General features: G+C 46.9%; 1 protein-coding gene across 2 annotated transcripts in view; it reads right to left on the bottom strand.

Moving 5' to 3' along the window:
• Window positions 1-15,304, bottom strand: part of ADGRD1 (adhesion G protein-coupled receptor D1) — a 176,790-nt gene that overhangs the window by 132,788 nt on the left and 28,698 nt on the right. For both annotated transcript variants that reach the window (XM_069558653.1, XM_069558652.1), the window contains 6 exons: window positions 15,019-15,198; window positions 11,079-11,333; window positions 8,081-8,145; window positions 7,231-7,386; window positions 3,975-4,034; window positions 908-1,025 (listed from right to left, as the gene is read on the bottom strand). In XM_069558653.1, coding sequence (XP_069414754.1) covers window positions 908-1,025; window positions 3,975-4,034; window positions 7,231-7,386; window positions 8,081-8,145; window positions 11,079-11,333; window positions 15,019-15,198 — 834 coding nt within the window. The remainder of the gene's footprint in view (window positions 1-907; window positions 1,026-3,974; window positions 4,035-7,230; window positions 7,387-8,080; window positions 8,146-11,078; window positions 11,334-15,018; window positions 15,199-15,304) is intronic.

A 15,304-nucleotide genomic window follows, 5' to 3' on the forward strand; every position in this document is an offset into this window, starting at 1 on the left:
GCGGGGCTCCTCCTCCACACCAGGGACCCCACAAGACACAGGAAAATGAAATGCCCATGACACTCATCTTCTAAGTGAGGCTAAAAGCATCACCGCATGGAGGGACCTGCCTTGGCCGACAAACTCCCATTAAACCAACCCAAGTGAGTGAATGAAGCTTCCTTTCCAGAACTGAGGCTCTGGTGATAAAGTATTAGGGTACCAAGCTTCCCAGGTGGTGCTAGTGGTAAAGAACCCGCCTGCCAACATGGGAGACGCAGGTCAGATCCCTAGGTCAGGAAGATCCCGTGGAGGAGTAAATGGCAACCCACTCCAGTATTCTTGCCTGGAAACTCCCATGGACAGTGGAGTCTGGCGGGCTATAGTCCATGGGGTTGCAGAGAGTCAGACATGATTGAACAACTTAGCATGCACACATGCTTTCTAGACACAGACTCTGAGAATATCAAGAACCATGATGTCCACTTGTAGGAGACCGTGTGACCAATATCTTGGAGAAACCTGCAGCTGACCCTAGGGAACCTGGTACCCCACAGACACTCCGGGGGCTGCTGCTGCTCGTCTCCTGCCCTGCACTGAGACAGTTGTCATTGAGATGAATCTGGCCCTTAAGTCAGTCTCAAAGGCTCTCGTGGTCCTATGTGCACATCCCAGCTGAGCACAGTTGTTCCGACCTAACTCTGTCTTTCTCCAAAATGTCACTGCACATCAGGCAACGTAGTTTAGGACAATGAAGAGGTGCATCTCCACGCACGGCATGTGAGGTTTATGTGTACCTGGGTGCACGCAAGAAAATGCAGGAGTGCAGCAGAATTCAACAAGCAGGTGGCACTGCCTGCACCCCCGCTTCCACCTGCCCTCGCCTGCGGCACAGCCAGCCTCACCCACACCCCCACTGCCGAGCTACCTGCCATGGACGAGGAACCCACGATGGCGACCTGGGGCTTGCTGGCCTGCAGGTTGTAAGTTATATGGCTCATGACGGTGTCGATGGTGTCTATCAAGCCCGGCACCACAGCGCTGTCCTGAAACAACATCACGACAGGAAGGAGACGTGAAGATGGAGCTCACTCAGCACGTGCATGAGTTGGAGGCATCAAACGCACAAACGCACAAGATCAAGCTTCAAGTTCACTGTCAACATTCCTGCAGAGGAGGTCACCCAGCATCGGCTGAGTGATGTTTCCGGCCAAGTTCTGGCCTCACGACGACCAGGTGAGAGGAGAAACAGTCACACCGTTGACCCATTTCACAAGTGTGGAGGGGACCGCTGAGGTCACCCGCCCTAGCAGAGCTCACACAACGTGAATACTGGCTGAGGCTGACCCCAGTCACCAGAGCATCAGCTCCAAGGCTTCCACACTCAGACACAGAGTGACTGGACCTGGTCCTGGGTCCACTCTGAGCTCACTGGGGACCTTGGCATCTCTCTGATCTGCACCCCCTACTCCATCCTCTTCTGCTTCATGAGGAGGGGGCTCATTGCTCCCAACACCCTCCAGGATGAAGACAGCAGTTCTGTCCTAATCTCCACAAAGGGGAGGGTACTTTGAAGGTGCCAGCACCCCAAGTCACCCCTGGCCTCCTTGACAAGCCTGGTGTGTGTCTTCCTTTTTCCAAGGTCCTCTCTACTCTGAGTCCCCAAAGCAGAGGCGATCCTAGTGGGTGCTGCCCCCAAGGAAGCAGGGAGTCCCTCCAGGACACCCTGTATCTCTGCAGCCCGCTCAGACTGGGCTGATTGCCCCTTATCCTCAGACACACGTCTAGCAGGGAGGGGGCATCTCAGTTCCCCTGAGGGTGTGGTGTGTGAATCTCTGCCATCACACCCCTCTCTCCTTCCCACCCTTCTGAAAAAAGCATCCATCTGTTGCTAAGTGTCCCAGGCGTTCTCTCACAAACATATGCTCCATAAGAGTCTAATGAGCTGGAAATAGAACATGGAGGCCAATTTTAGACATTTTCTTTCAGGCCCATGGCCTGACTTCAATCAGCCAAGCACAGTTAAGCACATGAAAATCTGTGTTTCTGGCATGCAGTTCTGTTGGGTAGTGGCTGATTCATACCTTCCCTTTAACGCACAGTAGAGCCTGCCTGAATCTGAATAGTTTCATGATTATTCATATTTTGTGGCAGAGCATTCAGAAAAAGTTCATGTAAAATGATGCTGAAAGTATATTTGCTCAGGTCCTCCTTGGCCATCTCCTGGGGGCTTGCTAGGTGGCAGTTCTGTCCCCCCGGAAATCATCAATTTTGGAGGACTGTGTCTTTTAAAACAGAATTTGTTTCTAGGGAATATTATATTGATCTTAAGCTCATGACTGTTTTTCTCTTCCTTTGCCACTGTGAAGTCCCTTCCCATTCTATTTGAAGCTGTTCAAATAAAAAGTTCAGGTGTAAATCTTGGAGCAATCTCACTCATAATGAGAAGGAGAGGTCATTCTGCCACAAACTGGCAGATACGTTTTAAACACTATAGGAGTTCAGGAGAAGGAGTACTTTAAATAATGGTGTGCTTGTAGCCCTTCCAGGCAAGACAGTCAAGAGTTCTCCTCCTCCCCGCTTCTCCACCCCTGCTGGGCAACCCAGGAAGTCACATGTTGAAACAGTAGCCTCAGAAAATGGGCAGAGCCAGGAATCAGGTCACCGGGCAGAGAAGAGGCTCCCCAGACTCACATCATATTTGGCGTGGGTGAGAACTAAATGTCCACTGCATGGAGCCACTGGGATGTACAGTCTATTTGTAACGGTGACATAGCCTAACCTAGCCTGACTTATACAGCATTGCTGAAGAATACTTATTATCATTAGGAAAGATTCTAATTAAAGAGAAACTAGTAAATTCAGATAGCATATTTACAGAATATATACATATAAGAATTATGTGTAATTATATATAATTCCCTGGCAGTCCAATGGTTAAGACTCTGTGCTCTCACTACTGAGGGTGCAGGTTCAATCTCTGGTCAGGGAACTAAAATCCCACAAACCACATGTTGTGGCCAAAAAAGAGAGAGAGAAATAGAGAGAGAAATTTCTATTATATGCATATAAGAGAACTGAAAACTAGATTGTAAGAAACACACACACACACACACACACATATATATATATATGACTTCCCTGGTAGCTCAGACGGCAAAAGCATCTGCCTACAATGCAGGAGACCTGGGTTCGATCCCTGGGTTGGGAAGATCCCCTGAAGAAGGAAATGGCAATACACTCCTGTACTCTTGCCTGGAAAATCCCATGGATGGAGGAGCCTGGTAGGCTACAGTCCATGGGGTCACAAAGAGTTGGACACGACTGAGCGACTTCACTTTCACATATACATAAGAATATGAACAACCATTATCACTCAGTCTGAGAATTTCAGGTGATTTTTATTTTATATGTATTTATTATCTGCATTTTCTAACTACTCCAAACACATTCACATGTTTTATTTCTTAAATAAGTAAAATCAAGAAAGTTATTTTTAAAAAGAAAAAGCATTTCATTCTCCTAATTTTTAGAGTACAGAGAAAAGGAGAAGCTGCTTTGATTTCTACATATAATCACTCATAATCATGAAGTGTATATTATCACGTTTGACTTTTCTCATTTAATACAGTGATCTTTAATCAAATATGTTTTATTATCATTCAGGGACAATGTGATGGTAAAAAAAAAAAAAACAACCTACTAAAATGATAAACAAGCATATATTCCTCATGAAGAAATTCAACCATTTCCCTGCTCTGTGTTGAGGACAGCACCATGTACTGATGTTTGCAGAGCTCTGATCCATAGAGAAAACAGAGCATTGAAAATTAATCACAGATCCTGTCGAAATGAGCTCTAATATCCCAGATCTCATGACTGAGAGATGCATCATTTCTCTTATAGATGTGAACTGGGCCATATTTATGCCACTTCAAGGAAGACAAAATGGTTCCCAAGGTACTTCTGAAGACCAAAATGTTCTTTTCTCTTACCTCTGATACAGCAGTCCAGCTAGGCAACCGAAGAACCTCTCCCACGGTGTTTAAGAAAGTCTAAAGGCAGACAGGATGACACTGCTTAGCATATATTCTTAAGCCTCAAAATCATAAGACCTTTCATTTTCTCATCTCCATCAACCACAGGCTGGGTTTTGCATATATACAGCAGTAAACGAAAATAGCTCTCATCAGTGCATCAGGTTATATTTACAAAGCACTTTGATAGACAGTATCTTATTTGCTCCAGGTGACACTCATTAGTCAGTGGCAAGTATTGAGGTCGCTGACTCCTGATCTAGAGCAGTTCATTTGAACAGAAATATAATGCAAGCCAAATTTTTGTTTTACATTTTCTAGTGGCCACATTTTTAAACTTAAAAGAAAATAGGTGAAATTACTTTTTAATAATATATTTTACTTAGCCAAATATAGCTAAAATATCACTTCAACATGCAATCAATATAAAAATCACCAGTTTGATATTTTACATTCTTCTATTACACTAAATTTTAGAGCTCCAGGGTGTATTTTACACTTTGAACTGGCCACAGTTCAAGTGTTCAAGAGCCACGTGTGGCTAATGGCCACCTTATTACCCAGCATAAGAAATTCCTTTTCACTTTCTTGTTCAACTATTAGTGATGAGAAGCCAGGACATGGTGGAAAATTGAATAATGGATGCCAAAGATTTTTATTTCTCACCCAATCCAAATTGTTGGGGTTTGGGGTAAACCCACATGATTCCTCTACAGGACACTCAGAGTCAAGTATCCATCCCCACATGGCCCCCACCAGCGGTTTCAAACTGATAACCCACAGGTTGCATCCATTCATAAATGTCTTTTATTTGGTTTGTACACACCTGCTTTTAAATTTGTTAGTTGCCCACTTTTCTCTTTTGTTTTTTTAATGGGTGAGAGTCTATTTTAAAATTCTGGGGTTTTGCTTTGCTTGCAAAATCAGATGAGATAAACATAATGGTTAAAATCAGGAGGCTCTTGAGAAGCTCACTGCTACTCCCCATGAGTGGGTACTTCCTGGTGAGCCACAGTCTCTACTCCTCCTTATTGCCTGTCTGACCTAATATCCATTTACTTTGTTCATCTGGCTCCTGAAAGCATTTTATTTTACTACCTCTGACACTGTCCAATGTATCTGAGGGGAAACAGGGGAGTTGAAAGAGTAAATCACCCAGCTTTAACATAGTTTCCTGTGTAGACTTGCATGAAATTTTATGTTCCCATATAGACATCCCTGTGAGACTACAGAAGGGCCTCGACCCTCCTTCTGGATAGCCTCACTCCCACCCACTGAGCTTAACTGAAGAACCCAGAAGTGCTTCCTGCCGGAAGCCTGAAAGTGCTTATATAGGGCTGTCTTGGCCCCACCAATTTCTCCATATGATTGGCTGAGCCACCGAGCCAGTTCGTTCCCTTGGCCAGTGATTGGTCTAGGCGTGGTCATGTCAGGGGAACTGCAAGGGGAACCACGGGAAAGAATTTCCTGCCCTGTAAAGACAGAAGTGCCCCCTGCCTTTCCTTTTCCTCCTGGTCTTTGTCAGTGAGGTGTAGTGTTTGGAGCCATTTCAGTCACTTGGAAATAGAATAGAATGCCAAGGGAACTGCAGTTCTGCCACCTAGATCCCTGCTGTGAACGAAAGACTGAAGTAATCAAACCTGGAGCGAAGCAATTAAATGCCCCTATTTTAACAATACTTGGTCATCTTACTGCTTACTTGCAACCAAAACCATTCTAACAGAGACAGACTTGGGTCATCGAAGTATTCCTGTGTCACAGACTGGGAAACTGAGGCTTGAAAACAGCATAGATCTAAGGGTTAAACCCAGGCTTGCCTGACTCCAGAGTCACTGAGCGGCTGCAGCTCAGGACACTTTTCAGACTCCATGGTCCATCTTCACCCTCTCAGTCCTGAGCCTCTTGGAAGCAGGAAGTAGTTCTTGGTCATCATGGATCCCTAGAACTTACCACATTCTATGAATGAATAAACAAAATCTGAGAAGGCTTACTCTTGCTTCTCTCACCTGGGCAGGAGAGCTACTGGGACAAATGCCTCCTAGCAAATCAAGACGTCTTGTTTACTGAACACATGCTTTCCCGTGCTTTTTTTGGCTGCTTCGTTGGGTTTGTCTTCAGCAAGGAAACCAGGAAGGACCGAGAACTCTTAAAAAGTGCCAGAGTCATACTATGCACATAGGAACCTTCTAAGAACCCAATAAAGTAAGTACTACTATTATCTCCCCATATCTCAGATGAGCAAAGTGAGGCAGAGATATAAAGTAACTTGACCAAGGGTGCACAGTAAGTAACCAGCAGAGAGATGTTCATCCCAGCAATCAAACCCTATACATCCTGCTCTTAACCCTTATCTACACTTTTGAAGTGTAACAGTCTCACATTCCTTTTCTCTGGATATCAGCAGCCAAGAGCCCTGTGCTGAGATTGAAGTTATCAGGCCCATACAAGCCCAGCATCCTCTTCTACCTTGACCTGGAAAGATCTTAAGGAGAATGTAAAGAGAAAGTACCTTGGTTCTAGTGCCATACACGGTGCATTCACTAAGTGTTTTCAATAACTCTGGAAATTCCCATTGAGATACATCACAGCGTTGGGGTCACACTATGACCCCATGGCTAAATCTGCTAAAGACCCAACTGTGCATTCTAGCTGTTGCCAAGGGAGGTAGCAGAGTTTAGAGCCAGAGCTGCAAATCCAAATGCCTACAGGGGTCAAGTGGGGCTTCCCTGGTGGCTCAAACAGTAAAGAATTTTCCTGCAATGCAAGAGACCCAGGTTCGATCCCTGGGTCAGGAAGATCCCCTGGAGGAGGGCATTGGCAACCCACTCCAGAATTCTTGCTTGGAGAATCCCACAGACAGAGGAACCTGGTGGTTTGCAGTCCATAGGGTCACAGAATTGGACATGACTGAAGTGACTAGGCATGCGAAGGGGCCAGGTAGATGGAGAGACAGGACAGCCTGGCGGACACTGGGAAAAGGAGATGAAGAGTCAAGTCTCATCTGAAGGAAAATCCACCGAGCTGTGTACAGCTGACTACACAGTGTGTAGTCCACGCCATCTGGCTGTTCATGAGAATTCTGAAATCCAGACTTCTATATAAAAGTTTCTGATTTTTTCAGCTCCATGTAGGTCAAACAAGACACACTTGTCAGCCATGGTCTGGCAGTTTGCCATCCCTGATCAACTGGGCACAGAAATCACATAGCCGTTACCTTGGTGAGGTTGAATGCTGTCTCCTCTGAGAGGGATTTATTGGGTAAGCTGAGGGACATATTTTGAAGGTAACTCAGAACAATTCCAGGACTCCGGAAGTTTTTCCTCTCCTCTGTCAAGTTGGTTATGATGGGATGGTAGGCATCAGTGGGCACCTGAAAGAAATCAGTGACGTGAGTTCTGTTAAGGACTAAAGCCAAGATGTCTACAGAAGTTCAGTCTGTCCTTTGGGCCTCATGCTTCTCACACCATAATAATCATGATGATAGCACTTCTTATATGCTCTTGTGACCATTTAACATATATTAACGTTTCATCCTTACAACAACTTCATGAAATACACACGTGATTGATAGATGAAACTAAGCATATTATGCAGAAATAAATGAGAGAACTGGGATTTGAACCCAAACAGGTGGTTCTAGAGTCTATTCCCTCACTATTACATTAAAGTTCTCATGGAAGGAAAGTTGATTGATTACAAATGCTCATATCAGACTTTCTAAAGGAATGGATCCTTTCCTCAAACATCAGAAGAAGATGGTGCAGAGCCAAGCTAAGTGTCCAGGCCACCTCCTTCTCACTCTCCAGTCATGGTGCCACGTGCACCAAGAAACAGCCTCATGTTGGGTGATCCTTGGTAAGTCTTGTTGACTCCATGCGGGCACCTGAGGCTACAGGTCACGGGGAGCCGAGGGTCTTCCCTTCAGTCACATTGAGCATCAAGAATTAGTGCTAAGGCTGGCTACCAAGACAGAGCCAGTTGGTCTAATGGGATTCTCACTCTCCTGGCACATAATCCAAGCAAACAGACCAAGATGGGGGGCAAAACTAAATGCATCTGCTCACCATGGTGTTCACTGTGGGTGTCACGGAGAAGCTGGGTGATGTTGAAGACAGTGAAAGCTGCTCTCCTGGAAAAAAATTTAATAATACTACTTAATTAAGGACTGAAACATGGTCACTTCGTTCACCCTCAGGAAGGCCTGGTGTTTTTTGCTTGTTTGTTTTACAAAAATCTACCAGTTTCAGACACAAACTAAGAAAGCCTGAGAACGCGGTGAGTAGGAATGTTTCTGGAAAGATAAAGGTCTAATAAATCAGCCAAATGGGGAGATTGTATGTATTTTCACAGATCAAATTATTTTTCCATTTATAGTCTAAATTGCTTGGAAACACCCTTCAGGCAAAATATCATATAAAAAGATGATTTCATACAAGCTTGCACCAATTTCAAATAAATAAAGAAGCAAAAGAAATGGATTTCCATCACCCTGTGGACTAGTTAGACATAAAATACAGAGGGTTGTGAATCACTGGGCTGGGACAGACAGGAAACCTGGCCCCTTCCCTTCCAGCGAGATGACACTGGAACCCAGTCAAGTGGTGGGGAGACCATCTTCTTGAGCCCCTCCCATCCAGAGGATTCTATTCAAGAACTCATGTGGTCAGTTATGAATGACCACAATCAGAAAGACATCCAAAACCAAAGATGTAGCCATGGGACTTCTGTGGTGGTCCGGTGGATAAGAATCCACCTTGCAATGCAAGTGATACAGGTTCAACCCCTGGTCTGGGAAGATGCCCCATGCCACAGGGCCACTAAGTGCTCGAGCTGCAACTACTGAAGCCCTCTCGCCTAGAGCCCCTGCTCTGCAACAAGAGAAACCACCACAATGAGAAGCCTGCACGCTGCAAGGAAGAGTAGCTTCCACTCACCACGACCAGAGAGATTCCGTGCACAGCAATGAAGACCCAGCACAGTCAAAAAGAAACAAGATGTGTGCCATGATTTACTGTTTTCTGCCTGTTTGTCATCAGCTAAGGGATTAGGAGAAGGGCCCCCTCCAGACAGGTCACCCAGGGAAATGCTCCCTCTTTGGGCACCTGCAGCCTAGCTCACGGCTTCATGTGCAGACCGATCTTTATGCAAAGAACAGGTTCTACCCTGTCCTGTGGGCACAGCACCACAGCAGCTGGATTTCAGCCTCAGTTGTCTGTCTGAGCACAGCTGCCCTGAACCCAGCTGAGCTGGACTACGTAATGGTCCAGGAGCCCCACACCAGGTCTTCAGGGGTCTTTGAGGGACACGTTTCAACACAGGATTCACATCAGGGCCTCTGCCTTCAGAACCAAATCCCCAAGTGATGTGGGATTAGGAGTCCAGTTCTGGTTCAGTAAAGGTAGGGCCTGAAGCCCCCAGGATACACAAGTATTAAGAGAGTACTTCTCCAGTCTCCCAAAATCGCACAGAGCCCTCCCCAAATGTGAAGAGTGAGGGTGAACACACACACGTGATTCAGCTGCAGGGACTTCCTGACACACTGCACTGTGGCAGCAGGGGGTGGAGAGCTGGGGTGGAGGTGGGGATGGGGAGACTGACAGGCCACATCCCTGAGCCCAGAGATGTCCTGGTGACAGGTTTTGCTGTGACAGCTAAAAGGGCCAGGAACATTAAAGCCTCTTTCCAGTGATGCTAAAACAGTAAGCTCCTGGGGAGGCAGGAGTCGTTTGAGACTCTCAATAACACAAGTACAGATGCTATCTTGGTCTCTAGGTGACAAATCTCAGAATCTTAGGCAATAAACTGCTGTCGATTGATATCCTTTTTCCTCCTAAAGGACGGTGTATTTTGTCTTGTGTCACCTCTGTGAAAGGGAATGAATTCTGTTTTCTCGGTGAAAGATGGAGACATCAGAGGCTGCTGTGGATATAGGCTGGTTTTGCTTGCACAGTGGCTCCGAGATCAGCGCCCTGATTGTGCTCTGGAGGGGGACTGGTGGGGGGAACCCTGACCTCACTGCCATGTCAGTGGGGTGGACTGTGACTCAGGCTTAAGCCAATCAGAATATTCCACATCCCCACCCACAGTAATTGGTTCCTGGTCAGTGTGGGCCAACAACAGTGATGGCCAGCAGGGTGGTAGTAGATGACAGAAAAAAGAAGTTCCTTGTTTCCTGCTAAGGTTTCGTGGGGGGGGGAGGGGAGTGGCGGGGGGGAGGCGGGTAGGAATGTGCTCCTGGAGGGAATGGCAGCCATCCTGGCACCACAAGAAAACAAAAGGCAAAGTCCAAAACAGATTCCCTAGCGACATCACTTGAGCCACGAACTGTCACATATATGATTCCATGTATACGGAATATCCAGGATAGGTAAATCCACAGAGAAAGAAAGAAAGTGAGTGATTGCCAGGGGCAAGGGAGGAGGAAATGGGGCGGACAGCTCATGGGGGCGGGGTTTCTCTGGGGAGGATGGTGGCAGAACGTGTGGACATAGTAAGTGCCACTGAATCGTGTGCTGTAAAATGGTGACACTCACATTCCATGAGTTTTACCTCAATTTCTTAACAAAGTGACTTCCCAAGTCCCACGGCTCATGGTGGTTGAGCGAGACTTTGAAACCAGGTCTGCCGGTCCACCAGGTCCCTGGTCTGAACCACCGCTCTGTGCTGAGCAGGAAGGGAGGTGGGCAGAGGGGCTCTCTGGGGGTCCATGGGTGAGCTTGACACGCGGAAGGCATGTGGCAAACATTTGCGGATCAAATGGACCGGGAACACTTGCTTCCCAAAACTTTCCATAACCATCTATCACAAACTTCAAAAATTCCCTGGTGACCAGCATGAGAATATTCGCCTCAGTGTGTTTCTGGTAAATTATTAATTCCTCCATCTTAGGGAAAAGGAGTTTTAGAAAAAACTGATCAGGACGCAGTCAGCCTGCAGTACCAACAGCCCAGCAGGAGAGAGCAGAGATCTATCTGCTGCTGGTAAAGGGGCGGTAGGTAGGAAGGTCCCCGCCCCCCAGAGCTGACGTCACACCCGGCTCTCAGCCCCTCCCCTCTCACTGACCAATGGCAGCTGTGAAGTACATGGCGATCTCATCCGGTGTCAGAGCCCGTTCCCAGATAATGAACTCATCAAAAGCTCTGTTCTCGTAGCTCTTGGTCTGGTCCTGCTTAGACCCCAGCACGAGGTTGTCATTGGACTCCCCGTAGGCAGGAGACGCTTTTCCACTTGGGTCTGAGGTCCTCAGGGTCCCGTTGACGTAGACTTTCAGGCCCTCCTCAGACTTCCATGTAAACAGGACATGAGTCCAGTAGTGGCCTGGGAAAGAGCAGATACACTGTTCTGAAGACGTGGGTTCTAGCTCAACACTCGGTGGTCATCCCAGTTTTAATCACATTTCTCTCCCTTATAATAGTAGGTCATTGGTTGAGTCCTAAGTCATAATATGGGCTTTCCCAGTAGCTCAAATGGTAAAGAATTTGCCTGCAATTCAGGAGACCTGGATTTGATCCTTGGGTTGGGAAGATCCTCTGAAGAAGGGAATAGCAACCCACTCTAGTATTCTTGCCAGGAGAATTCCACGGACAGAGAAGCATGATGGCCTACAGGCCATGGAGTTACAAAGAGTCGGACACAACTGAGCAACTAACAACACACACACACAGGTCATAATACACATCTGACTTCCCTCAGTCTTAGGAGCTCAGGAAAGAAGTTACTCTCACTCCCCAAAGCCCAGAAGCCTCTTCAAAGATATCCTTTGCCATTTTAAGTTAAACGAAATAATAACTAATGGTCCAGTGTGTACATGTCAAAAAAAAATTTTTAAGTAAACTTTTTAAAAAGGAGAGCTTATTTAAAAAAAATTAACTTGTTCAAAAATATTTTTTAATCCAGCGTAGACCACCCCCAGGCAAGTCAGTGAGACATACCTGAGAGCCTGATTCAGCCCTCAGGCCACCGGTACCCAACTCTGCCCTGACCCTGAGCGTGTGACGGCAGTGTGGGGGAGGACAGACCACTCCTGGCTCTGCCAGACCCTCCATCAGGAGCCTTGGTGGTGACTCATGGCTCTGGCATGAGAACCACATTGACCCACAAGAAGAAATTTCGCCGGACTTTGACAACAGCTGGCACCACAGAGGGCCTCATTTCATTGTGTAGTGGGTGTTCAGATGCACCCAGTGACCTGTGCTGAAAGGGGCCCTTTATAGGATGTGTAAGCAGTTACCCCAGGCTTCTCGCTCAGGATTGGTCAACTTTCTAACCATCAGTCTCCGGAGAGCATGGATCCCAGACAGGTCCAAAGTATCACTGTCAGGACTTCGCTGGTGGTCCAGTGAGTGGTTAAAGAACCTAGCTGCCAATGCAGGGGACATGGGTTCCATCTCTGGTCTGGGAAGATACTACGTGGCATGGGGCAGCTGAGCCCATGCTCCACGACTATTGAGCCTGCATTCTAGAGCTCTTGGGTCAAAACTACTGAACCCCCATGCTGCAACTACTGAAGTCCATGAGCCCTAGAGCCGGTGCTCTGCGACAAGAGAAGCCACCGCAATGAGAAGCTCACACGCTGTAACTAGAGAGTAGCCCCTGTTGCAGTGAAAAGGAAAACAGAGAATGAGTTTTTGTCTTTCCCTTTCTTGAGAACAAAGAAGATAAAGAGAATAGTAAGCAGGCCTGAATATTCCTAGTTGTTTTTTTTTACTTCAGTTGCTCTTAACTCTGCATGTCTGTATCAAAGTTAGCTTTTCTGCCTCCTAACTCTGCAGAAGCTACAATTCACATTTTTTCTTTTGACTCTATGCTAAATCCATCCCATATCTGGTGTTTATCCTTACAACACCCTTCCTCTTGCAGCTACATATCATAAAGAAGGCCACAGAGACACCCAACTGCCAGACTCAATGACTGGGTTACTGAAGCCAGCTTATGACTATCTTTGAAACAATGCAAGAGGAAGAAGTCAAGATCCTATCACCTTGCTCCTCATCACTGACTCCTGACTGTGAGCCCTTGCCTTATATAAACCCCTAGACTCCTCATGGAGGGGGGCCACAATTCTTAAGGTATAAGCCTACTGTGTTACCCTCTCTGCTGGCTGAGAATTAAAGCCACCTTTCTATTTCTTTCAAACTCTGTTTTCATATTGTTTTTTTATTCATCTTTGGTGGGTAGAGAAGTCCCAGATTTTGGCTAGCAACATCCTGCTCACCGTAACTAGAGAAAAGCCCCCACACAGCAACAAAGACCCAGCACAGACAAAAGTAAATAGATACATACATTTTTTTAATAATAAAAAATAAAAATGTTTCTCTTCATTTCATAATTTTTAGAAAAGTATCATTGTCCTTGAGTGTGAAAATACCTTCAAGGAACAAATAAGAGCACAATGTCAGGCAGAAATATGTACAATTCTCCCCATTTCTCTGGGTAGATGGAACAATCAGGGTTCAATAGATTTGACCTTAAAACATACCAAGAAACCTTCTCAGTACCTAATACTGTGTCAGCCCCAAAGGGGCAGGGAGAGCAGACTGTTACATAAGAGACTGATAGCAGTTAGAACATGATAAGAGCTGTGAACAAGGACATGCACATCAGGAAGGAGAGGCGAGGCAGAGACGATTTCTGGCCCTGAGGATCAGAGAGTGCAGACATGCAAAGTTCTCGCAAAGTCTGCATGCACTGAATTTGCCCCTTTTCCAGAGGTACAAGCCTGACCCCAGCTTAAAGTACCAGCAGAAGTTAACTCACTTCACTCTCACAGTCACCCTTTGACCTAATACTGTCACTGTGCTGACAATACAGATGAGGACGCTGAGACACAGGGTGGGTGAGTAAGGCACTTGGGTCCACATAGCTGGCAGAGAGGGTACAGAGCGAGACCTGACCCAGGCTGCTTGGCTCCATGTTTAAAAAAAAAAAAAAAATGGAGACACACAGCCTTCCTTGAAGTGGTCCAAAAAATGAGTTTTCCTTAACTAGGTCAGGAATGTCATCACTTCCTCCTGGAAGAGACCATTCTAGACTCTCAGTTTGCCTTCCACCTGTGAGATTCCCTTCTTAGTCTGCAGTCTGGACTGGATGTCCCCTCCATGCCACCTGAAGATGTTCTGAGCCCCTGGTCACCTCTCTCCATCTTAGTTCACAGACCTCCAGCTTCCCTCAGGTGCCTGCCCCACACTTTTGCCCCCCTGCCTGGTCAGCTAGGATCGCACTGTGCCCCAGAGGAAACAGGAATCTGTGGAACAGAACCATGTGGCCTCCCAACACCCACCTAGGATCTCAGGCACATTTGCACACACCCAGCTCCCGCCCCTCCATCTTCCCTTCCCAGGTCCTGGAGCGTCCTTCCTGAATCCCGGGGCCCCTCCCTGGCTGGTGCCCTCACCTCTCCTCCAGCATCCTTTCTTTCCCTCCATCATCAGCCCCTCTTTTCCAAAGGCGTTTTCATATCAAAGTCTAAACATTTGCAAGTTTGCACCACTAAAAAGAAGGAGGAGGGCCAGAGAAGGAGGAAAGAAAAGGAGTAGAAGAGGAGGAGGAGAAGGCAAAAGGAAGATGCAGGAGAAAGAGGGGGAAGACAGGAAAAGGAGAAACAATAAGCACTGGGCCGACGCTATATTCCAGCCTGTGAGCGAAGTATCCTTAATATCTTCACTGCACAGAAACTGAGGCTCCCGTGCACTGACATGACGCAGTAACACTGCCTGCAGTCAGACGGAATCCAAGCGCCTGGCTGCAGAATCCTGGCCCTTAACTAACCAGGCAGACATCTAAGCAAAGGATGCTATCTCACCCTTTCCAGTAAGTCTTGCCAAGCAGCCCCTTGGACTAGGAAGGGGCTCATGTGCCCCAAGGATAGCGCCCCACAGCTCTACATCCATCGGGTTCATCCACTTCCTATCAGGAGGTGGAGGGAGCTGGGACACCAGGCCTCCTCCCGCCTTCCCCCCTCCCCGACCTCCCAGAGCATCTTTCACGCCAGTGGCACCCTTACCTGGGGGGCTGAAGCTGGCCTCCCAAGTCACGGATTTGTTATGCGTGTATAGCTCCACGGAACCCTTGCCGCCGCTGGAGCAGACTTTGAACCCATTGGAAATAACCTGTCCTCCATAGGCAGAAGGGATTGATGTGGACTGTTCTCCTTGTGTCTTCCAGAAAAAAGAAAAGGAGACCCCTAAGGACAGGAAAGAGGTGCGGTTATTGTTAATGAAAAGTGAATGGGACTTAATCTCACAGAAGCAAGTCGGTCTCCCTGCTTTTTGATTTTCATTCAAAAGGTA

This window comes from Ovis canadensis, chromosome 17 (genome assembly GCF_042477335.2).
Source record: "Ovis canadensis isolate MfBH-ARS-UI-01 breed Bighorn chromosome 17, ARS-UI_OviCan_v2, whole genome shotgun sequence".
Lineage (NCBI taxonomy): Eukaryota > Metazoa > Chordata > Mammalia > Artiodactyla > Bovidae > Ovis > Ovis canadensis.